General features: G+C 41.3%; 2 protein-coding genes across 3 annotated transcripts; one reads left to right on the top strand and one right to left on the bottom strand.

Annotated features, from left to right (window-relative positions):
• The first annotated feature begins 534 nt into the window (after window positions 1-534).
• On the top strand, window positions 535-10,739 carry pdyn (prodynorphin). 2 transcript variants are annotated; one of them, XM_040152901.1, is made up of 3 exons: window positions 535-607; window positions 9,429-9,565; window positions 10,040-10,739. In XM_040152901.1, exons 2-3 carry the CDS (start codon window positions 9,443-9,445, stop codon window positions 10,580-10,582), a joined length of 666 nt encoding a protein of 221 aa, XP_040008835.1. In that variant the 5' UTR covers window positions 535-607; window positions 9,429-9,442; the 3' UTR covers window positions 10,583-10,739. The 2 variants fall into 2 exon arrangements, with proteins under 2 accessions (XP_040008835.1, XP_040008834.1); XM_040152900.1 differs by lacking the exon at window positions 535-607 and adding an exon at window positions 8,925-9,038.
• A 1,120-nt stretch (window positions 10,740-11,859) lies between these two features.
• gmeb2 (glucocorticoid modulatory element binding protein 2) lies at window positions 11,860-23,974 on the bottom strand. Its single transcript, XM_040153794.1, has 10 exons — window positions 23,640-23,974; window positions 22,751-22,908; window positions 22,518-22,603; window positions 21,790-21,914; window positions 21,558-21,661; window positions 18,957-19,114; window positions 17,650-17,718; window positions 17,280-17,321; window positions 13,177-13,299; window positions 11,860-13,004 (listed from the first exon to the last, which is right to left on the bottom strand). The coding sequence occupies exons 2-10, from the start codon at window positions 22,891-22,893 to the stop codon at window positions 12,382-12,384; spliced, it is 1,473 nt and encodes a 490-aa protein (XP_040009728.1). The 5' UTR covers window positions 22,894-22,908; window positions 23,640-23,974; the 3' UTR covers window positions 11,860-12,381.
• Window positions 23,975-24,226: the final 252 nt, after the last annotated feature.

Below are 24,226 nucleotides of genomic sequence, written 5' to 3'. Positions count from 1 at the left end.
AACTCTTTCTGTTGTGCAAAAAGATAGATACAAAACAATACTTTGCACTACACCCATACTGGATAATGTCAGATGGATAAGACAAAAACAAAACATTCAGAACGAGCTACACGTGAGGGAGTGCAGGGTTTCTTCCTGTTTAGGGCACTGTCTCTCGTGACTGGTGGAAGCCTGTGGAAGAAAGGAGGGACCAACCTATCCGCCAGTCAAGGGAGTGCTAAGCCTAAGCCACGGGGCATTCCCAATGTTCTTGACCAATCAGATAGATGCACATTCCCTTTGAAAACCCTGTGTAGCGCTAAGTCAGACACTCTTTTCTAGGAAGTTGACTACAGCAAACTGCTTGCAGACTGTGGTTTTCTGAATACAAAAGGTCCATGTACATGTTTAATTTGATTCTCTGGTTTGTAATAAATTGTTAAACTGAGAAATAACTCTTCTCATGGACTCTCTTCCCAAATCAACAAACGCGCCGACAAAATTGGTGACCACGACATGATTTGGTGAAAGAGGAGGATTCGACTGAGTCCACGACTGAAGATTTTCAGCGGGACCGAGCCTGAGTTTCCGGAGCCATTACCACTCACGAGAGCTCTCAAAGAAAAAGGTAAGCAAAAGCCTGTTGTTAAAGACCAAAGTTCTGCATATTGGACATTACTAAATTTCAGTGAGTGGAGAGGAGGTAAGGATGCTCACGGCGTAGAAAATCAAAAGTATAAAAAGTAATAATTAAAGTTGTGTAAGCAAACATAAAACCAGAGAATCAAATCATTTCCAGAATTAAAACATAATAATGAGAAATGGAATAAGAGAATATGAGAAATGGAATAAGAGAATAAGAGACAAGATAAGAGAAACTGCAACTCGCGGCCATAAGCCAAGAGGAATAGGGAAATAAAAAGATCGCAAGATTCTTGACTCGTGGCTTAAAATCACAATAATCTGTGCGAATAGGAATTGGAGCATAGAGCGGGCCTTGTGAATTCCTGAGCAGAGTTAATGATAAAAGAAACAAGTACGGTTATCACGGAAATGTAGAGTCTGCGGTCCTAACACAATTCTGCAAAGTTTGTGCTAGGTAATTCAAAAGTAAATCATTAAATGCTCAAGCTGCAGGACTGAGCTTACTACTTCTGCATGTCGGGCATGATATGCACACATCACCCGAAAGGCCTTCACAGATGAGAGGTAATCAGTAATGCTATACAAACATGTAGGGCCCTTCACTGATGATCCGATTGTGTAATTTTTTCAACGCCCGGAAAGTGAGTGTAAAAATAAAAGCAGAACTAGGCGAATAGGAATTGGAGCATGGAGAGGGCCTTGTAAATTCCTTAGCAGAGTTACTACTGTTGCAGGTCGGGCATGATATGTGCACATCACATGAAAGGCCTTCACAGATGAGAGGTAATCAGTAATGCCATACAAACATGTAGAGGCCTTCACTGATGATCCGATTGTGTAATCTGTAACGCCCGGAACGTGGGCGTCAAAATTAAAGCAGAGTGAGAAGTAGACATAAAGAGAACCCTAGAAATTCCTGAGGAACAATGCCGTTGCTGTAGCCTGTAGGGCTGGAAAGGATTAAACGGTGTATTGTTATCTACAGGGTTGGGTTGATATGTATTTTGCAGTGTTGTTTTAAAAAAAAAAAAAAATGCCTGCTACAATTGTGGGATAGTACAGTAGGTATTAACAGTGTCTGGGTCAGTTGCTCGGATGAACTCCATACAAGCTGACTGGCTGTTAAGGGGAGGTTTTTCGCAAAAAAATGTAAAATATAGAGACGGTGTCTGGGTCCGTTGCTCAGGTGAACTCCATACGAACTGACTGGCCGTCGGGGAAATAGCGAGTAGAGATAAACCCATATTGTTAAAAAATTATACTGCAATAATTGGAATAAGTGGTGAGATGATGATGGTCTTAGTGATATGAGTGCTTGGGAAGAGTTTATACCCCTGAGATCTGAGCCATTGCCTCCGGTGACATATGATAGACGTAATCGGTTTGTTAAAGAGTGATAGAGGGGAACCATCTCTGCCACCCCAGCTGGTTTAACGATAGAATAGAGGCTAAGCCCACTTGAAGATTGTCAGAGGACGTTATTTGTTTTGTGAGCTTTGGGATTTATTTTCCCAATAAGATACTTTATCCTTTACATAGTACTAGAAGTCCTGCGCAATAAAGGAGATTGAGAAAAAAAAAAGAAAAAAAAGTTGAGAAAGAAATAAGATGGAAAATATAACAAATATAGGCCAGTTAAAGGACTGGGTAATGAAAGAAATGGAAGAAAAAAGCACCCAAAGTTTTTATACTTTTACCCCTGATTCCTTGACTCAGACACGATTAGGGATAACATAAAAATGAAAATATTACGCCAAATTAAATCCTAAATTTAAAAGAAAGAGAATTAAAATGTCAATATTTCAATGATCACCAGACTAATTTCACTGAATTGTGGAATCCCAGCAGCAACGATCTGGAGCGTTTGCCATCAGTCCTCCCTTCTCAGGGGAGGATTTGAGGTTGGAGCCTGGAAAACTTTTTTTTTTCTTCCAGGATGGCCTGTCACTGTCCGCGTTCTGCCCCAGATGATCACTCGAGGGATCCCACTACTGACACCAAATTGTCACGGAAATTCTCTGCTGCTGGTGAAGAAGGAAATAGAGACTTCTGCTGGCCGACAAGGTTTTTTATTTTCTTTGCAAAGAAAAGGTCAATCAAGACACAAGCCATCAAAATGAAGAAAGACCCCAAGCATGGGGAGAACTAAGTATAGTTCATACCTGAGGAATGCCCCCTACCCAAGGGTGTGTTTTCACACCCTTTGGTCCACTGTAGGTATTGGTGCTGACTCCCTAAGGTGTGTTCCACACCCAAGGCATCCTGCAGGATTTCGTATGTAGGTGTAAAGTTAAGAGGTCTAGACATCACTATTTAAAGCACAAAAGGACCTGATATATTGGTGAGATAGTGGGAGGTGGGGTATCTCAAGTGGTTGAAAGACAAGGTAATTGAAATTACAATTACAGTGGACGACCCACTCTACCTCCTGAGTCACAGCTGCCCCAAATTGAGCTTACCAGACCTCTGTAGCCTGCAAATCTCTGCTGCAAGTTAGAGGCTCCAGGTTACATCAGTTGCTACTAGCATAAACAAACCAAATCTCTGAACAAACTGTCGGCAATTGTGTTGCATTGTGGGTAATATAGATGCTAGGTTTTGACATGGAAGAAGAATGTGTGGGGGAAAAACGATGATATCTCTTGTTCTGTTGTACTGATTTTGCTCCTTTATTTAAAAACTGTCCATCTTGAGTCTGACAACTTTATAGGAGTGCAACGCTAAATCAGTAATTGTACTATAGCTGCCATGCATATAGACTGTAGAAATAAAGAATTTCAAAAACATTAGCATGGAGTGGAGTGAAGCCAATCCAGAGTTTTGCAGAAGTGTTCAAACTCAGTGTTCTTGTCTGGCAAGAGGGTCACTTCCCAATGGGCAACAGTGAGATCAACTACAGGAAACCTGTAAAACCTATGTCACAATGACTCATTGTTGTCTGTCCATCTGTTGTCAAGATATGTGTAAATACTGTATGTGTAGCCTACATTTCAAAATAAAAACACTGTAGTGAACTTACTTCTGTTAATTTAAACACCATGGAAGGATCAGTACCATAAAAAAATAATCGGTGGGCTTGTCTGACTTTACACTGACTTGACAATGTTGTAAGTATATGTATCCATAAGTATGACAGTATTTACTTAAGTAGCAACAGAGGAAAGTTTTGGCAATTGGACTCCAATGATGAAAAGCATCTTCATGTGTAGGCCTCAGAGAAGTTATGAGATAGGACAGGATACCCCAAAGACTAGTCACTGTTGGTGGTGGAGTAGAGCCAGTAGGTGGATGGTGGAAACTTTCGGTTGAGACTCCCCGTAAGTCCAGGAGGTCAAGGTGGAGATGGGGAGGAGGTGGGCTGCACAATAGGAGGTCTGAAAAATTGATAGACAGAAATGCAATGATGTGTAAAGAACAGCAACCAGCAACTGATTGGCTCAGGGCAGGCAAAGGGATCATTGGTAAAGTATGTTGACTTTAAAATTGAGCATGTTTGGATTTTGACAGCGTGACTAGCCTTCAGCCTGCTAGCCTTTAACCCGCATCCCAGTCAGCTAGCCTCCGGCCTGCAAGCCTCTAGCCTGCATTCCAGTCAGTTATCCTTCAGTCTCCTAGCCTCCAGCATGCTAGCCTTCGGCCTGCAACTCAGCCCTGCAACTCAGCTTGTACTCTAGCCAATTCGACTCAGGTTCGTGTGCCTGCAGCTGTCCTGTCTTGAGCCAGCTAATTCACTGTCTGCTCCTGTTCCCGAGCCAACCAGCTTCCTGTCAGATCCTGACTCTGAAGAAATCTAGTAGTTACCTTTTAAGGGGATCCACCTGGTTATTTCCCCGAGGTATCTAAGGGTCAGAGCCCTTAGAAGGAAGTGTGGGTCTCGGAGATGTTGATCCCCCAAGCTGCCCAGCTCCACAGAGCCTCCACTGCCCAGAGACCCAGAGCCTCAGCTGCCCCAGCTGCCCTGCACCTAAACGATGTCTTGCCTGTTCCTGAGCCTGTTTGTGAGTTGGCCGTCCACGCCAACATCTTGTCTCTTCCTGGTCCCCAGCCGATGGCCCGACCTACACCTTATACCGATCTCTAAGTCAGTAGGCCCGCCTGATGCCGTGCCTGATTTCCAGTCGGCAGCCCCAGCCGATGCCCTGCCTAATCTGCAGTCAGCAGCCCCCAACAGTCCCTGCTGACACATTGCCAAACCTCACGGAGCATCAGTACGCTATTGTCTCAGCCAACGACAACCAGCCAGTTCAGAGTGCCTACCCGATGCTTGACTTGCCAGCCTTCATTACGTCTGGTTTTCAGCTTCACCTGTCAGCCAGTCTGGGCCTCCTATCACTGGCTACCTCCTATGGACCCCGGTAACCTGCTCTGCCTCCTGAGGGGATCTGCCTTCGCCCTCCTGCTCTACCTCCTGAGCAGTCCTGCCTTTGCCTTTGTACACCAGAGCAGTCCTGTCTTCATCACCACCCACCAGAGCAGTCCTGCCTTTATCCATGAGGCTCTGTCTGTCTGTTTTGCCACTGGCTCATCCACCCATGGTTTCCTGCCTAGTGGCTTTCCAGCTCCCAGGCTGTTTGCCCATTGTTTCCTGCTCTGCCTTTGTCCTGTCCCCAGGCAATCCACCTGAGGTCTCCTTCTCTGCCTCTGTACTACCCCCAGGCAGTCCACCTGAAGTCTCTTGCTCTGCCTCTGTTCTGCCCCCCGGCTACCCACCTTCGGTCAATTGCTCTGCTGATCTTGCTTCCAGACCCCCCTGGTCGAAGTGTGTCATTATTTCAGCCAGTACTTAAACCAACCCTTTGTCCCCAGTCAGTGTCAAATCATTTGATTTTGTTGTCGGTTATGCTCCCTTGTGTTCCTTGTGTGGAGACTCCTGGTGTCTGTTCATGCCTGCCTGCCTGTCTATTTACCTGTTTGATTATCCAGCCATCTACCTTAAAGCTTTGTTTTTTTCATTAAAAGCTACTTCACCGCATCAGCCTGCCTTTGTGTCTGTGTTTTGGTCCTACCTTTCTATGCTGCTACCAGCAATTGTAACAGAGTGACCTGACCAACAATGGACACAGCAGATACTTAATTCATAGATTAACCTTTTGAACTTTCATATTCCCTTGTGTATTGGTATGGTTTATAGAAAAAAAAGATGCTATTAGGGAATACAAAGACACTGCTCTGAAATTGGCATTCAGGAAAGCATCCTTTAAGACATGGTTGAGGAATGCTTTGCTGATTCTCAACCAGCCTCCCAGCCTTCTAGCTACCAGCCACTCTCCAAGTCTGCTAGCGACCAGCGAGTCAATAATCAGTTTATCTGAAAGTGTATGCTTTAACCCCTAGTTATACATGTATGTTCAGTTTCATAAGGCGATCTTTGTCTTCATCATCCTTTTGTTCCTGTTGTTACTGTTCAGTCCATAAAACCATTTCTGGAGACTGTAAACCGCAGTGCCGTGGCATTAAAGGAAATGGATACAGTTGTGTTTTTATTCACTCCTGGAGAGCTGTTTGTAAGGAAAGAAAAGGCCCAGGGATCCATCCTCTGGGGACCATGAATATCCACAACATGTTCACTTGTCCACGCTTCTCTTGTGTACAAAGTTAACATTTTGAGGATGTTGCAACAGAAAAAGACAGGAAAGAAATGAAAAGGGTTCATCCTTTGTAGAGCATCAGTTCAGTAAATTTCATGACAATCTGTCCATTACATTTTGATACAGTATGTCTTTAACAAAAGTGGAAATTTGTCTTGTGGTGGTGGTAGAGGAAAGGTCAGGCAGTCACCAAAAACAATATTAATCATTTTCTGGTGACCAAGAATATCCATACCAAATTTCCCAGTCACCTGGCCAATAGCTCTGGAGCTCTCTTGCTATAGACCAAAGTGTCAGACAGACTGACAGACTGACTATATTGATGACTAAATTCTTGTGTTTAAGCCCTGCCACTAGTGTGTGAAAATCACTAGTTGAGTGAGAGTTCTTTGTGTTGACAAGATATATTTTAATTTTAGATGGTGCTCTACAAAATAGGGGAACATAGCATAGTCACAGAGTATTAAGTGATGAAATGTTGCACATGGTTGTCATGGTAGTTCTAGAGATTCATTTTTATCTTTAAGTGATGAATTTGAACTTCAAAACTAGTATCGGAAGTGAAATAAAATGTGTGTAATAGAATCAAATGTCAACAGGTTCTCCAGAGTGTAATGTAATGTGATACCTGCTATCCATAATAAGCCATCAGCAAACCAAGAAATAATTTCAATCAAATATTTTGGAACAAGGAATATCAACCTTAATCCAAGTAAAAGATTATACCAGAGTGAAAAGACAGACTATGCACTTGTAGACTGTACCAGTGTACTATATGTTGATGCTTCATTCAGTTGCAAGCCCAAGGTTTCTCTTCATTCCTCCCCTAAAACAAAGGTAAGACACACTATAACCTTGGTCTGCCTATGAACCTCTAAAAGCTTCAACCTTGAAATGGGATGAGGCTGAATTGTCGTGTGTGGCTCATTTCATCGGGTCCTCCGAATGTACAACACAGAGCACTGGCTGGCCTCGTTAATGCTTATTTCATACACAAAGCAAACTGAAGGCATTTAAGCTTACCGACCACATGGAACACATGAATGTAACAGTGACATATAGTGGGTGTAGATTTGCTGAGATATGGTGCAGGTGTGAACATATTTCACTTATATGTTACGTATATAAAGAAATTGTCATTTGACTGAAAACACGTACACCGATCTGCCACAAACCAGTTATCGGTTTTAATGTTGTGACATATATATATACACACACACACACACATATATACATGTAATATATTCATATACATTTAACATTTAAAAGCGCTAACTGGTTTTAATGTTGTGGCTGATATGTGTATATTTTGTTTTCTCTTGAAAAATAAAGTCAAATGATTGAAATGTTGCTCCACAACCTGTGCAGAGCCTGCACCCACACCTCCCCATCATGTGATTCAATACAGAATTGGCTATTTAATAAATAACACCATAAAGTTAATATAGCATTAATAAATAACTTGAATTGTGACAAAGACTTGATGAGAAAGAGCTTCAGTATAGCTAGTTTTGATCAGAGTTTGTAGTGTAGCTTTCTACTTTGAATAAAGGTATAGTGTTGCTATTTCCAATAAAGAGTACCTTGCTGCTTTAATATCTCCATTATATGTAATTTTTTCAAAGTAGCTTTCCCAACACTGGTGACAAACCCACAAAATTGTCACCAATACCACAGTTCCCTTATGTTCTGTAGAGCTTTTCATCCTCTTTTAGCTAATTGTTTTGTTTTAGCCCATAACTTTACTATTTTGGTTCACTCTCAGTGCTCTCATCAACCTTTTCCCTGCAGCAGCAGGCAGCTGTTTTCAGAGAAAAATCTGACAAACCCAAACAACTAACAGACACAGTTAGAGACTACCTAGTGAACATAGTGGAGCATTATGCCGCTAAAGAGACAGATATTTCCCTCAGGAGATGGTGGAGACCAAAAACAGAGCTAAAGAGAGAGAGAGAATATTGCCCTTAGATTCACCACATGGACACATACACCCCTAACGATAAATGATCATGTTACTCTGTAACTGCTGAATGTGGAAATAGGCATCATGTTAGCCACAAAAATTCATGAAGTGATAATATCAGTATTGTGTTTATAGATTATTCTGCTCAAGTGGCCAAAAAAATCGGTTCAAGAAACATCGAGTCAGTATTCTTGAAACTCTGATGCTAATGCTAATGTTGTAACAGATTATGGTATAGACTTAGAAATTCTCCAACTGACTTTTGGATTTTGGTTAAGTTTTGAATCAGTTAAGCAATGTTTGGTTTCTGATTTGGGGTGGTTGCTATAGAAGTTAGCATAGAGTCCTTAAAATACTTTGGCCAGCCCTGCAGACACCACAGCAATGTCAGTTGTTGTTATTATTGCACAAGCAATCTAGTTAATGTACGTTATACTACATTCTTTCAGTCCAACTGAAAGAGAGAGAACACTTTGTTTACTGTGTGATTTATAGCTCAGGGGTTTGATTCAGGCACCCCAGAGATGGAATTGTGGTGATGATGATGATGATGATGATGATGATGGGCTGAAGAGATGAACTGCGCTGCCTCTCCTATACCTTCTCTGTGTGGGCGTTGTTAAAAACTCCCGAAGCTGGGAGGCGGTGGGATTATTTAGTATATTTCCCTCCCATTGGTCCGTTAATAGAAGCTGGTCTGATGCGCTGCAGTGACACAGCCAAGTCTCCGGCGATAAAAAGAACGGCGACGAGCTGTGCAGGAGAAACACAAGTGTTGGAGAGCGGACAGGGAGTTTCCATTTGATGGTAGATGTGCCTCTGCGAGTCTTAACAAGGCTGGAATAAATTGTCCAACTCCTGAGGTACTGACTCTACACTTTTTTCTTTATTGTCTTTGTGAAACAGAACTTAGACCACATTTAATGTTTCTCTGCTTGCTATGAAATAACGAAGTGATGATAAAGACTTGGCACCAGTGCGCCATTACGCACTGCGCACAGGTCTACATGATTAAACAAAGGGGTTGTTCTAAGCTATTTTGAAGCTATTTCAAAAAAAAAGAAAAAAGTCTAAATTAAGAATGTTTTGTCAAGTAATTTACAATTAGCGGAGGTCAAGTTGTTTCATGAATCTCTAGAGATTGCAAATCCTTAAACCAAGCCGGTCTAACTCTGAGCCTTGTCTAACCCAGACTCACCGGTAGTGCCTGTGTTGTTTCTGTTTGTGTGTGTGTTTGTGTGTTTGTGTGTCAGGCATCTGGTGAAGAATGGAGTGGTATGTCCTGATGGTGATGCTGAGCTTGCCAACCTTCATCCACACAGATTGCTCTTCACAGTGTCAGAAATGTGTGCAACAAATCGTCAGCCACGACGCCGCCGTCAGCAGCCTGGTAAAATCAACTTTAAACCGAGCTCATTTCCACGAGAGAAAGATGAAGAACTACTCTTGGCTGAAGTATTTATATGGGTTTTTGCTTTTTTTTTTATTTTAAAATCAGGCGGCAGAAGCCTAAAGTACAATTGGGATGACGTCTGACTTCTACTTGGTTGTCATAATAATCCCCAAATCATGGAAATTCTTACTTCCAAAAGCATTCATTTGTTTCTGCACCACAACTTTATTATAATTTTTGATTTCCTAAATATGTCAGGCTGAATATTGAGTAAATGTTTCGACTAAATGAGACTAGCCTACATCTAAATCTACAATCTACAATCATTTGAATCTTTCACTCATAAGTACCAGTAAAACTCTGGGAGGAAAAGTGTAAAGCTGACTATTATACCACCTCACTATTTTGAGACCCCATGTCTGTGCAGAGATGCCGGTTGGTTTCACACTCTTCTCTCTTTGTGTCCTGCAGTCGTGCAGTGTGGAGTGTGAGGCGCAGCTGGAAAGCTGCGGCCAGGCTCCTGGGCTGGCGGACTTCACCCAGGATGAAGCTGAGGAAGAGGAGGAGAGTCAGCAGGCCGACCTGGTCAAACGCTACGGTGGCTTCATCAAGAGGATCGAAAAGAACAAGAATTACAATTACATTCTGAAGGCCGGAGCGCTTCCCAAGAAATACGAGGACTTGTTGAAGAGGCTGGAGGAGAGAGATGTAGACGCGCCGGTGGACGCAGACGATGTTCCGGAGAATCAGATGCTCCATAGTTATGTTAAACGTTACGGCGGCTTTTTACGCAAATTCGGACCCAAGTCAAAGAGGAGTAGTTCCGTGGAGCAGGACACCCAGGAGCCCGAGGAGCTGCAGAAGCGCTACGGTGGCTTCATGAGGAGGATCCGACCAAAGTTGAACAACCTGAAGTGGGACAAGCGGTACGGAGGCTTCCTACGCCGCCACTTCAAAATCTCTGTGCGCTCAATCGAGGCGCCATATTACTCCTATGACGACTTGAGCCTATAGATGAACCCCGCTGAAAAAGAAAAACTAGAAAGAACTTGTGCAGGTTAACTTAACAGGCCAATATTTATCCAAAAAGTATCATATGCTTGCCTATCTTGCTTGTAGCCTACTCAGTTGCCTTCTATGTAACAACTCTCATCTCTGTTATTGGCATCATCGTCTGTCTTTCAATAAAAGATGCTTGTTTAATACATATCAATAAAAGCACTTTTTTTTTGTCCAACAAGTTCATGGAAAAAGCACTTGAGGGACTTAGCTTCAGTGCGTCCTGTTCCATCGTGCCAAACTCCTTTCAGAGTTTTGGCAATTTTATATTTTTTATTACTCATCTTACTCATGGAACGAGTACCTGGACATTACAAGGCTAAAGGTAATTTATAATATATCAAAAACGCTCTTAAATTCTGCAAACATCATGTACACTGAGCGTCACTTCTAAATTAATTTTAAGCTTTTATCCCAAGTTTGGTTGACATTCTAATTGTAGCTTATGATAACAACTACAACGGTACTGTGCAAAATTACAGTGACTTAAACTATGATGGCATTTTTGATGGCCAGTTCAAAAGGTTGAATTGGCCATCAAAAATGTGGTACGGTAGCTCCAAGTCTAATCTTTCACTGTCAGAATCATTTAAACGTGGTATAGCTTGGTTGTTCACTTTATAAGTAAGAATGTATCATTTTTGCCAGTTCAGTCAGACAGTTTTTCACAAGAACATATCCTGCAAAGCCAAAATGAACGTTTGCGCTTTTCCCTTTAGTCGGTGTCAATCAATCTATATCTTTTGCTGAGATTAATATAAATGACAGAATCCTTATTTCCCCGTGATCCAAAACCCGACAAATTACTTTGCAAAAACATTAGATAACAGATAACAGACACAAAAATCTGAAGCATCTAAATTTGCTGGAGAAACAAACGAGCCAGATAAAGTCTGACCAATAAAAGTCATTAAACATTAATATTGTGGCGCCATCTTGTGGCCAATTACGGATGTGCCAAGTAAAATCACGTCTATACCAATGTATGCTTGATAGTGATTACCATTTTGCTCAAGGGAAAACAGATAGTGTATGTAAGTAGCAAATAATTGGTCCTTAACTCTCCTTCTCATTATTGTAACGAATTCAGAATCTTGTAAGCCAATAATGGTCACGTGATGACAGCTGACACACTTCTGACAACTGAGCAAACTCCATCTGATGAAGACAGCGAGATGCAAGTGAAAGTCCAGAAAAAGCTAGTAAGTGGACCTTGAGTTAAGATTTTCCTGTCAAATTTAGAATTTTTATTTCTCCTCACTCACAAGGCTGATATATATTTAAAAAAAAGCAAAGATATGAGTCCCTGTCTCTGTTTATCTCTGTGTACACTTCAGTTACACACTAATGAAGATATTAATATTTATAATATTTAATAATGCACCCTTTTATTGCGAAAACTGGGCATTTATTACCAGACTGAACAATGCCCCTTTTTCAAACCTACATGGAACAAATCCATACCACTGTATCAAATATATTAAGTACAAAAACATTTTTAAAGTAAAATCACTACTGAAATACACTCTCCTGACACCAGACGCCACTCTAATTTGGGTAGCTTGAAAGTTGAAGGACATCTAAAGGAAGGCTCATGTGTTAAAAGAAAAATGAATGCAATGCATGAAATGATCTGTAAAAGTCATAATGTGTACAAGCCCTCAGCCATCACAGGAAATGCACATTCAAACCAAATGATGAAATTAAGGCAATTACACACTGGGAGACAGGGGAGAGAACAGCTGTCCTTTGTTTCACTGCTGTTCAGCTGACTGCTCCCCAGCTTCCTCTTTAACCTCTAGCTGACCTTCATCATCACCATCAGCCTGGCAATCCTCTTGTGAATCATCAGTGGTTGCTGTGGTGTCCACCACACTGATGCTGCTGATCTGCTGTTGGACGGTGGTGCTCTGTGTGGTGGTCAAGCTCTGCAACGTGGCTGGCAGCGTCACCAGCTGGAACTGAGGGCCAACCACCTTAACAAAGGCTGTGGAGGCTGCGGAGCTGCTGGCGCTGGCCTCGCCCTCCTGACCTGTCGCCGCGGACAGCACAGTCAGGTTAGAAGAGTCAGCCACCAGCTCTGACCCAGAAAGCGTGGAGGTCAGGAGGGTGTACCCGCCCAGGTTGGTGCCAGCTGGGGCTCCTGCCACGGTCAGCACCTTGCCCAGCGGCAGGCCAGTCAGCTGATTGAGAGTTATCTGGGTGGGAGTAGTGCTGACTGTGGCCGGGCCAGAGACAGCGCGGGTCAGCCGAGGGCGCTTGGATGCAGGGGGTGCAGGGACCGGGGTGAGGGTCATCAGGACGTTGTTGAGGTGCTGGGATTTGCTCTTCAGCTCCTTGGCTCGCTTCCTATGCTCATCACACTGCTGCTCCAGAGCTGCAGAAGAACACAGCGCATCATCAATATGTATAAACACCATTATTTTTATGAACCCTTTCATACAGACTGGAGGGTAGATCCACACAGATGTGTCAAACATCAAATAACATGATTCTATCCTGAGTGTGGGAACCCAGATGAAGACTTCATTGAGGATTCTTGTACTGACCAGCGAGGCTGCGAGTATACTGTTCTCTGTAACGGTCCATCTGGCTCTTATGACTGGCTAGAACCTTCTTCACAAGGTCCAACATCCCAAAGTTCTGCACTATATTGTTGAGCAAAACTGCATCTGAAAAAAACAAACAACAATTCATGTTCAACGGGATACAGCCGTGTTAAAAATTTAAGGGGAACTCTCCTGATTTTATACAGCAAAGTCTGTCTGTATTTGGACAGTGACACAGTTTCGTAAAAAAAAACAAAACAAAACCTCTCAGACAGATAGCAGAAACATTAGGAGTGACCAAATCAACAATTTGACAGACTCTTAAAAAGAAGGAACGTACTGGCTGGCTCAGCAATACCAAAAGGCCCAGAAGACCAGAGAAGACAACTAAAGTGGATAATCGCAGAACTCTTTCTTTGGTGAAGAAAAATCCCTTCACAACGTCTGGCCAGGTCAAGAACACTCTTGAGGAAGTGGGCGTATCATTGTCAAAGTCAAGAGACGCCTTCTTTAATGTAAATACGGAGGGTTTACCACAAGGTGCAAAACACTGGTAACACTCAAGAACCAAAAGGCCAGATTACAGTTTGGCAGAAAACATCTAAAAAAGCCTGCCCACTTCTGAAACAAGATTCTTTGGACAGATGAAACCAAGATTAACTTGTACCAGAATGATGGGAAGAGAAGAGTCTGGAGAAGGAAAGGACCGGCTTATGATCCAAAGCATACCACATCATCTGTCAAACATGGTGGATGCAGTGGGCATGGACATGTATGGCTACCAGTGGAACTGGGTCACTGGTGTTTATTGATGACGTGACTGCTGATAGAAGTAGCAGGATGAATTCTGAAGTGTATAGTTCTACACTATCTGCTCAGATTGAGCCAAATGCTGCAAAACTGATAGTGTCAGTCAGTCAGTCACCTGACCTCAACCAAACTGAGCATGCTTTTTACTTACTGGAGACAAAACTGAAAGCAGAAAGATCCACAAAGAAGCAGCAACTCAAAGCGGCTGCAGTAAAGGCCTGGCAAAGAATCTCAAGTGAGGAAACTTAGCATTTGGTGACGTCAATGGGCTCCAGACTTAAGGAAGTCATTGACTGCAAAGGATTTTAATCGAAGTATTAAAAATGATCCCTATATTTATAATTGTGTTGGTATGTCCAATTACGTTTAAGCCTCTGAAAATTAGGGACTATGTATAAAAATAGCTGTAATTCTTAAACAGTTAATGCGATATTTTTGTTAAACCTCTTGAATTAAAGCTGAAAGTCTAAACTTCAATCAATCCTTTATGGCTTCCTTTCAAATCCACTGTGGTGGTATAAAGAGGCGAAATGACAAAAATTGTGTCTCTGTCCAATTACTTATGTACCTAACTGTGAAACTAGAATTACCCCCTCAAAAAGGTGTATGCCCCTGCCAACCAGTCAAGTTGAATTTTACATCGATGTCTGTCCAGACTCATATACTATATGAAGTGAACTTTGAAGGATTTAAATGAAAGGTATTAATTGATTTTTTTGGTGAAATAGAAGTTATCACTGTATTGACATATATGATTGCAGTGAATAATTAAGTCTTGAGTTATGGCAAAAAATGTGTTTTGTGAGGTCATAGTGACCTAGAACTTTGAATAATTATCTAATCTAATCAGTTCACCCTTTTGTCCAAATGAACGTTTGCACCCAATTTGAAGAAATTCCCTTAAGGCATTCCTGAGGTATCACGTTCACAAGAATGGGATAGACGGACAGACAAATGGAAGACCCGGAAAGATAATGCCTCTGGCCATGGTTGCTGCCAACACAGAGGCATTGGAAAGTTGTATAAAGCGCAGTTTCTCCGGAGGGAGCTGTGTTAAGTCTGATAAATGTCCTCAAGTGATGTCATTTGAGACAGCGTCTGCGAGGGCTGAAGTTTTAAAAGTAAAAAACTCTGGGGGTGTGGATTTAGAAAGAAGTGAGCTTACCAAACCTCTGTAGCTCACTCCTTGAGGCCTTGAGGCCTTGAGGCTTTGAGGCTATGAGGCTCCGTACATTCTATCTGTAAGTTCAAGTTCAAGTTCAGCTTTATTGTCATCTTCACACATATGCATGTCATACATGCAGGGGAACAAAATGTTGTCCCTCATGGACCACAGTGCAACACAGAACATACATTAAGCTGTAGACTAAAACTAAAAACTCTAATCTTAAAAAATAACGTAACAGATACAGACTTAGTCTAAAAGGTAAGTGTGAGCCCTCTTACATTAGCATCACCTGAAATTAGCAGCTGGCTCTAAATAAGGTGCACCAAGATGTTTGTTGTAAATATGACTGTAAACAAATTAATGATAGCTTATTCCTTTGAGTGCCGTGGAATGTCAGACACAGAGGGTTACAGTGACATGTACTGTAATTACTGTCATTGTAGTGCACAAGTAGTGGGAGGGTTGAGTTGGCCTGGGTGTGCAAGCTTTTAGGGATCCTGACAGCTTGAAGGAAGAAGATATTACAGAGCCTTGTAGAGGAGGCCCTGAAACTCCAGTACCTCCTAGTTGATGGTAGGAGGGTGAAGACACTGGGGCTGGAGTGCCTGGGCTCCTTCACGATGCAGGCCTTGCGGGTGCACCGTGCCTCATAGTCATGTTGTATGAAGGGGAGAGTGTACCAATGATTTTTTCTGCTGTTTTCTCTGCTGGTTGTAAGGTCTTACAGTCAGAGACCTTGCAGTTCCACATGTTCCGCATGTGTGCAGTCCAAGATAGGTCTTCTATGATCTGCACACCCAAGAACTTTGTGCTGCTTTGTCTGGATTCTGTCTGGTCCTGCTGCTTTGTGAGGGTTGACCCCGGAGAGGGTCTTATTCGCACACACTGCAGTCACGTGCAGATGTATTTATTGTACACTGGCTTTTGAAATAACTCATAAGTGTCATTGCAATCTTTGAAGCCAGGCCCTCCAGTCATGAAGAATGTAGTGTCTCAGTGTCTTCAGACATGATCCCCTTTACGTTAATCTGATGGCAATTCTATATGTCGTTCTCATATCTGAATAAGCACCAATGTAACTTTACGCTCATGTCACAATGGCAATCTCACAAGGTCAGACGTAGTAACGTTTCCATATCACTTTTAAACACAACTCTGAACTGAATGCCATCAGTATAACATACACTGCTTAGCACAAGGTGAAGCGTGCAGAGAGAGAGAAAGAAATGTGTCTTCTTCCACCTTCAATGATCACTGTAATACTTTTGTTTTTGCAATTGTCATCTCTTATGCACAAAAAAATTAATTGAGTTTAATAAACTATGTAACACTGCGAAAGATCCAATTTTAATTTGATTAAGAGCTTCTTCTCAGATCAGATCAGTCTATAAAAATATTTTCCGCTCAGGTTGACAAAAGAAGTTTAAAAAAAACCCTTATACAGCCACAGAAATAATCTGGCCAACAGCTTCCCTATATTTTCAGTGCTCTACTGCGTAGATGAATAAATGAATATCCAGCAAAATATTTTACATACAGCATGTGAACAAATAGGAACTTGCACTCTGTCAGATATTAAAAAAATAGGCAATTTGCTCCAATTTGCTCTCTCATAGACCCTTTTCAAAGAAGACATTTTGACTTGTCTAAGCAGGAAAAGCACAGGTTGAATTAATTATTATTGGTGGCTGCACTCTATTTAGGTGAGCCAGTTCAAGGGCTTTGATAGTTTAATGCTCACTCACGGACATGGCTTACTAGGACTCTTAATGGAAAGGAGCCGATAATGTTATTATTTACACCTCTGCCTTTCCTGCTGATGGTCGTTTAATTAAGGCTTCAACAGCAAAATAAGTTTTAAATCCATCAGTGAAGCAGACTTTGAGAAACCTAAGAACAGTATTCTCCTGTGCTGTTATAAAATTTTAAGGGGATGTATTCAAGCTAAGATGGGGTTTTGAGTTGAGTTTGAGTTATGTACTGGTGGAGGCATTCTGTGTGGAGTTTCCATGTTTCCCCATTGCTGGCTTTAACTGGATGTCTGGGTGTTACTGTTTTTTTTGTGCGTTTTGTTTTTTTGTGGAAGGTACCTCACCAACCCTTTGTCTGTGTGTGCAGTCCTAACCTTTGAACTGTAGTGGTGGGTCACTCTCCTCTGCCCTGCAGCCTCCACAGCTCCTCCTCCTTCTGAAGTCTCCTCCTTCCTCCCTCTCCTCTCCTGCTCCTGCTTCCTTCACTGCACGCACACAGAGTCCTGAACACACACACACAGTGGCACAACACACACACACGCACACACACGCACAAAAACACACACACACACAAAAACACACACACACACGCACAAAAACACACACACAAAAACACACGCACGCACGCACGCACACGCATGCACACACACACACACACACACACACACAATGAAGAGTAAAACCCTCCACTCAATCAGTTCATTCCACATGATGGTTAATGTGTGTATGCAGGTTGCTGATCACCTCCGATGGCTGTGACCCACTCGGAAGTTTCCTCTGTCACCTCAGGAAATGAGGCTGCTGCTCCATTCACTACAACACAAACAGTAAACAACACTCAACAAACCACATCACTAGGCTTAGACCAATGTGAGAATTGATCTAAAATTTGTTTCTGTATTTACTCTCGGTTACGATGCACTTTAGTAACTGTTCAGACGCTTTTCCACGCTTACAACATTTCATTTCCTCATTACTATCCCTTACTCTCTTCAAATTCAAACGTGTCTTAACTAATCCAGACTAACATGTTGTTATCAGGCTAAATGAGTATACAGTTGAAACCATAATCAGCATTCATATGAGTGGGTCAGTACTGATCATGTGATTAAAGTCACATGACATAGATGTATTGGGCATGTACTGGGGCAATAGATTGATGGACATAAGTCTCATATTATTTGTGATACTACATAATTACTGATCATTATTAAAAAGAAATTGTGATAATTCCACCAAGAAGAACAGAGCCCCTGTCTCTATAAACTAAAAGTCTTCATAGGTCCCCCTGTTCTAGTCAGAGTCAGATCAGGTTCAAATTAGATTCAGTCTACGTCGGTCTGGTAGGGTCTTACTGTATTGCTACAGTTCTCAGGTCTGTGCATCAAAATCAGCTGTGATCACATCGACCATCATCATTGAGACAGGAGCAAAACGTGTTTTTGGGGTAGTCGGAGAGTGTGAACAAATACACGAGAAAATGGCTTGTATTGCTGCTTCTTAATTGGTGGAACATCATGCTGCTACCAGTGTTGGGTGTTTTCTTTGTTCAAACTCTGGATGATACAACTTCTTTATTGTCAGTGCTGTCACCTGAAGTGGTAATTCCACTGGACAACAGTAGAAGAAATGCCTGGATTGGGTCTGGATCAGGATTAATTTAGCCTACTTAGTGAGCATTCAGCGCTGGAGCTGCTCTGCCTTCCTTTCTACATCATTTCCGCCCCCTTTCACCTAATGTCCATTGACAGGTACGTCATCTTGAGACTAATTTTGTAAAACTCTGTAGACTGCCATGCTTTCTTCCCTTGTTCCTCATTGTACAGTAACAGCAGAAACAGTCATGCTTTGACTGATGACATGAACTTCAACTCTGTGGGCTCCTCAACTAATGATTTGAGTCATTAATGTTCAGGGGGCAGCCTTATTTACTATACCTACAGAATATATCAGCAAACATACCAGTGTGACCCGAAGCTACAATTTCAGTGACAGAGCTGAGATCAGAATGAGACCTGAAGTAGTGCGATGGCTGAAGCTGTGTAACTTACAATCAGCTGATGAGGGGGTAGCAGTGACCATGTCAGCAGACTGATCACTGCTGATAGACACTTTAGTTCCCACCAGGTCTATCTTAGTGCTGCGGCAGGTGTTGGAGCAGACCTTTGTATGCTGGTAGAAGTCCAGTTCACCTGAGTCCATGATTTTCCTTGAAATGAAATATGATGAGGCAATGATACACAATATCTAGATACACCATTTGTGTTTACTGACAACCATGTGTGATGGAAGAAAGACCTGAAATCATATCTGTACAAACAAGTCATCTATACAACCCTGTTGATTTTTGTTCATCTTTGCCCTGTAAAATCCAAAACCATTATCCTCCCGGATGAGTCTGTGACACCATCAATCTTGGTCCAGTGCTGACATATTTCCTGTATTTCATCATTATCATCATCACCACACTCTCAAGGGAACACAAAACAGTATTAGGGTTGACTTTTTATGAAATCCAGTCCAGTTGCAGACATCTCGTTAGTCTAAATCAAAGCATGGTGGTTCAACCTAGAAAAGGATCCAGTCTCACATTCAGCCTGATAGCCTCAGTAAATGTCTATGTATTAACTGGCCACATAAAATGGCAAATGCCAAGTGCTCTGTCAACTGTACACACAAGAAGTGTTACATGCTATACATTACGTTTTTACCTGCACCTGTTAATGTGTTCACGTTAGCATGTTGGAAAGCATTAAAAATTATACCCTAAACAACTGTGTTCAGCATTCACACAATGCTGGCCGAATTGGAAGAACAGGGAAAACTGTTTTTGTTATTCTGACTTGGGAGCATTCATGCATTATTCCAAGCAACTTCCTCCAACTGCTAACATTGTGGTCACACCAAATAAATAGCCTAAATTAGCTATTTCTATTGTATTACATATTTCTAGTGGATCATTAGCAAGTAAAATCAGGTACAAACAAATGTTGCATAGCTAATTTTTTATTTAAACAAATCAGCTGAATTACAGTAAATCAAAACTATGTAATTTTACACTCGGGGGCTTTGCTGTCACAGTCTCACTTGGTCTGGTATGGCCAGTAGCTTTTGGAGTACTACATGTTAGTGTATACCATTATACCATTATCCAATAATTACCTCCGCCAAGGAGATTATGTTTTCACCTGTGTCTGTTTGTTGGTTTGTTTATTTGTCAGCAGCATACGCAAAAAATAGTGAGCCAATTTGAACAAACTTTGAGGAGGGATGGGGCATGGGCCAGGGAAGGACCCATTACATTTTGGTGCCAATCTGGTTAAAGGGCTGTATCCAGGAATTTTTTATCACTTTCCTTAACATTGCAAGATAGGTAGAGGTATGCGCTTTACTGAGTTGTCACTTGTGACAGCAGTGGCCATTGTTAATTAAAACCTAAATAGGCTTACTTAAGTATTGAATTTTATATAGATGCAACAGCTAGCAATGGTGGCTTTGCAGGCACTTTGCCACAGTTTGTTGGCTTTTCTGTGGTTGTTTTTGTGAGCAAAGAGATGTCATAGTTGTCAAGAAATTCTTCATATATCCATCTCTGCCCTACTGCACGGGAGTGTGTTTTGTTGCTTATGAGTTAAAAACTGTGTATTAGTTAGGGAAACTATTGTGCTATTTCTTCTTTCAAAAGTTGTATAGTCTCATTTAAGTAATGCTTGTTTACACGCAACAAGTATGTTAACATGCTAACGTTAACACATCAGACTGTTGACCTTAGCTTTGCTTTTGGGTCAGTGCTGAATAGTAGAATTGTCTGAACACGGAACATGTCTGAACAACATTTTTGTTTGGATTACAGCAAATAGCTACGGGTGGGTCTATGGACTTCCAGTCTTGGATGTCCATAGACTAAATTATAATAAAATTCAAAACACAAGTCTGGTTTCCTTCAAGAAAGGTTTGGCTGCAGCAAATTCTCAATGGCTGGTGACTTTAAAATTTACAGACCGGTGATTATAAATGTTAATTTTAAGCCACTGCTCTTAGCATCCCTAGGGCCCTTAGATGCACCTAATGTTGGAAAATATATTAAGATCCTTTATAGAAGTCAAATTAGCAATACTACAATGCCAAACCTTTCCATTAAAAGAACTGAATTAAACATTTTACTGAAATAAAAATACAGAAGTATTAGCAGTAAAATGTAGTTAAGTTTCATAAGTAAATATAGTCATTCTGAATGGTCCCTTTCACAGAGTTAAATTATTACTGCAATACCTTAATCTTCATAAATCAACAACAAAAAAAAAATTAATTAATTTATCTCGAGATTATTTGTGAGATTTTGGAATTTGTAAAATTCCTGCAATAATTCTGCAAAATGATCAAGTCTGGATAATATGTTTAAATGTTACTATAATGTACTAATAAAATAATAATGTTAAAAAGGGTCCAATTGAGAAATCCTAGACACCAGTATTGTAAATGGGTTATTAACCTCACTTTCTCCAAGATGTTTGACTTTCCATGAACCACGCACTACATTAATCTTACGTTGTATTAAATAAATGTTGCATTAAAAAGGAGGCTGTTGGGTTTGTATCCAGTAATATCAAGCCAAGTAAAATTCACCGTTAGTGTATTATATTAATCCCGACCTGAGCATGGTGCCGTTGAGGCGGATGGCTCTCTTCCAGTCTTTCAGAGTGGATTTCCCTGCTAAACACACAAACTCCTTCGGGCTTATGAGCTGTTCATTGAACTGATCAGAGAGGAAAGAAAAACAGTTGTGAGTCATTGATAATAATCCTGAACGTTACCTACATTACCTTAAATGTGTTCAGAAATTAGATTTTATACAGGCTCTGTTGTGTTAAAATAACAGTACACCTGGACACATTTCACATTTATCCCAGGACAGACAAATTTCTTCCAGACCAGCGTAGCTTTGGCATCTCCACAGGTGATTGGGTAGAAAATATCACCTTCCACATCAACCTCCTCAGTTAACTTCACTGCAGAGACAGAAACAGAAACAGAAACATCCCCATACAACCCTCAAGTCAATTCTTTCACCTGGTGATACAAACTGAAGACATAAAAAGTATTTACAACATTATAAAGATTAGTATGTGATTTGAATCATAGAGACAAGAAAGACTGCACTGCTTGAAATATACAGCATTGTCTTAAATGACTATTTATATATCGCCATTGTTCAAAGTGCTTTAACATTTGCCTCTCATTCTCACACACACACACACACACACACACACACACACACACGTAAGCGCACGACCACACACACGCACACACACGCACACACACACGCGCACACACACACACACACACACACACACACACACACACACACACACACACACACACACACACACACACACACACAAACACTCACACTGATGGAAGCAAGCTACCATGCAAAGTACTAGTCTAACCATCACGATCAATTTTGAGGTTCAGTGTCTTGCTAAGGACACTTTGACAAGCAAACAGGAGGAGCTGGGGATCAGACCACCAACCTGTACCTCCTAAACCACAAATTGCCACACATATGCCACATTTTACAGAGTGTAATAAAGTCCTGCAGGTCACATTACCAATGACTGCCTCTTCCTTCGACAATGAATCTGATCTGCTGGCCTCGGCTTCTGCATCCACTGGTGCTACTGTGAGGACATCCTCCCTAGAAAACCAGATCAAAAACCACATTGTGTATAAGTTTCAATTTAGCAAAGTGAAACAGAGAATAGTCTCCTCAAAAAATCTGGTTTCTGTTCAGTGTGACTGTGCTGATGACCACTAAGCTGTGTGTGCAGTATGTACACCTTACCCTGGCTGAGGGGTCAGCTCTGCAGTCACCAACATTGCTTTATCCTCCTCCACCACAGACGGGAGTTCCCCGCCCACAGTTTCTGGTATGGTGACAATCACAACTTCACTCATTTCCTGCATGCTGACCTCCGATGAAGCCATGGAGGACAGATGGAGCTACACAAACAATAGTATGAAAACAAAACGAGAAAATTTATTTTTATCAAGGTATTAATATTTATTTATTTACATAATACTGAAAGGGTTGGGTAGTTAGAAGAAAGAGAAGGATTTTGCTGCTAGTATTAATTTCCAGAAGTGGCTAAACATTGTGAAATCAATAGGCAAATTAAAAACACTAGAATATAGAGTGGGAGGCATCTACAGAACGTAACTGCTATGCAAAGGCAACTTCGTAAGTACTTCGCATAACACTCACGTTATATACGTAATACGAATACCATGATCTGGATGACTGAGAATCTTCACAGACGCATCTATAGAACGTTATACCCAGACTTGAATAACTGCAAAAACTGTTGGTAATGAGATGGTTTTAAACTTAATCGACTTTAAAAAGCTATCTATACAGTCTTACATCAGTGGTCGATAACCCAGGTAACTTGAATCCTTTTTCAACTAAAACAGTGCATACTGGTTGCTAGCTACCGCAGTCTACAGAGAAACTATCGTGGAGGAGAGGCGAGGGTTAGGGTATACCCTACTTGTGAATATCTTAAATCGCGGTAGCTTCAAATATGTCGCCATACATCCAGAGCAATTTAAACTTGTAAGAGTTTTGAATGAAGTTCCGTGTACCCTCTCATTTAGCTAAGACTGAACAGAACGTGATGAGGCTAAGAATAAGGCATAGGCATAAGGCATTTGAGATATTGAATAAGTCTTACCTTTTTAATTCTTACCGTCTAAATTAAATCAGTTGTTAGTTGATTAATGTTGATTCGTCTTGTCGTGAAAAAGTAAGGCTATGTGTGTGTTAGCCCAACAGGATAGTTGCTAGCTATTTTTACTTGGACCTCTTCAGTCAGCTAGCTAAAAGGAGAGTTCTGCAATAGATCCATTAGGCTGGCAGGTATCTCCTTTATATTTCAAACATAATACCTCCGCCCAGGTTTTATATTAAAAGATTTTGGAGACTACTCGTGGAATACATTTCACCTCATCTTCACAAGCGTAACCAGCTGGATGGATGTACGCTATCATTTCTTCTCCTTTGCCTTTATTTGCGGATCTTAAACCATCATTGTAGATACAAGTCGCCACCTACTGTACAAGAAAGAGTACAGTCGACTGGTATACGTAGCCCTAATCCTATCAGTACAATTTGACACATACATACATTTCTGTTTTTTAAATCCTGGGTCACTTTGGTACTACAAACCTCATTTTATGTTTTGGGTTTTTTTTGTACTACAATATAAGTTAAGTTTTCACGAGCAATCCCTGTTTGCATGGTCATCATTTCAATCCACAA

Source organism: Xiphias gladius, chromosome 18 (genome assembly GCF_016859285.1).
Source record: "Xiphias gladius isolate SHS-SW01 ecotype Sanya breed wild chromosome 18, ASM1685928v1, whole genome shotgun sequence".
In the NCBI taxonomy this organism is placed as follows: Eukaryota; Metazoa; Chordata; class Actinopteri; order Istiophoriformes; family Xiphiidae; genus Xiphias; species Xiphias gladius.
Note: the sequence above shows the minus strand (reverse complement) of the source record. Positions and strands in the feature narration are given on the sequence as shown.

Excerpts from the sequence above, each read along its gene's own strand:
- pdyn (XM_040152901.1), top strand. The coding sequence starts at position 9,443 with ATGGAGTGGTATGTCCTGATGGTGATGCTGAGCTTGCCAACCTTCATC. Across the intron at positions 9,566-10,039 it reads ACGCCGCCGTCAGCAGCCTG|TCGTGCAGTGTGGAGTGTGA; the intron begins GTAAAATCAACT and ends TGTGTCCTGCAG.
- gmeb2 (XM_040153794.1), bottom strand. The coding sequence starts at position 22,893 with ATGGCTTCATCGGAGGTCAGCATGCAGGAAATGAGTGAAGTTGTGATT. Across the intron at positions 13,300-17,279 it reads CCCACCACTACAGTTCAAAG|ATGCAGTTTTGCTCAACAAT; the intron begins GTTAGGACTGCA and ends TGTTTTTTTCAG. Across the intron at positions 13,005-13,176 it reads GTATACTCGCAGCCTCGCTG|CTCTGGAGCAGCAGTGTGAT; the intron begins GTCAGTACAAGA and ends GTTCTTCTGCAG.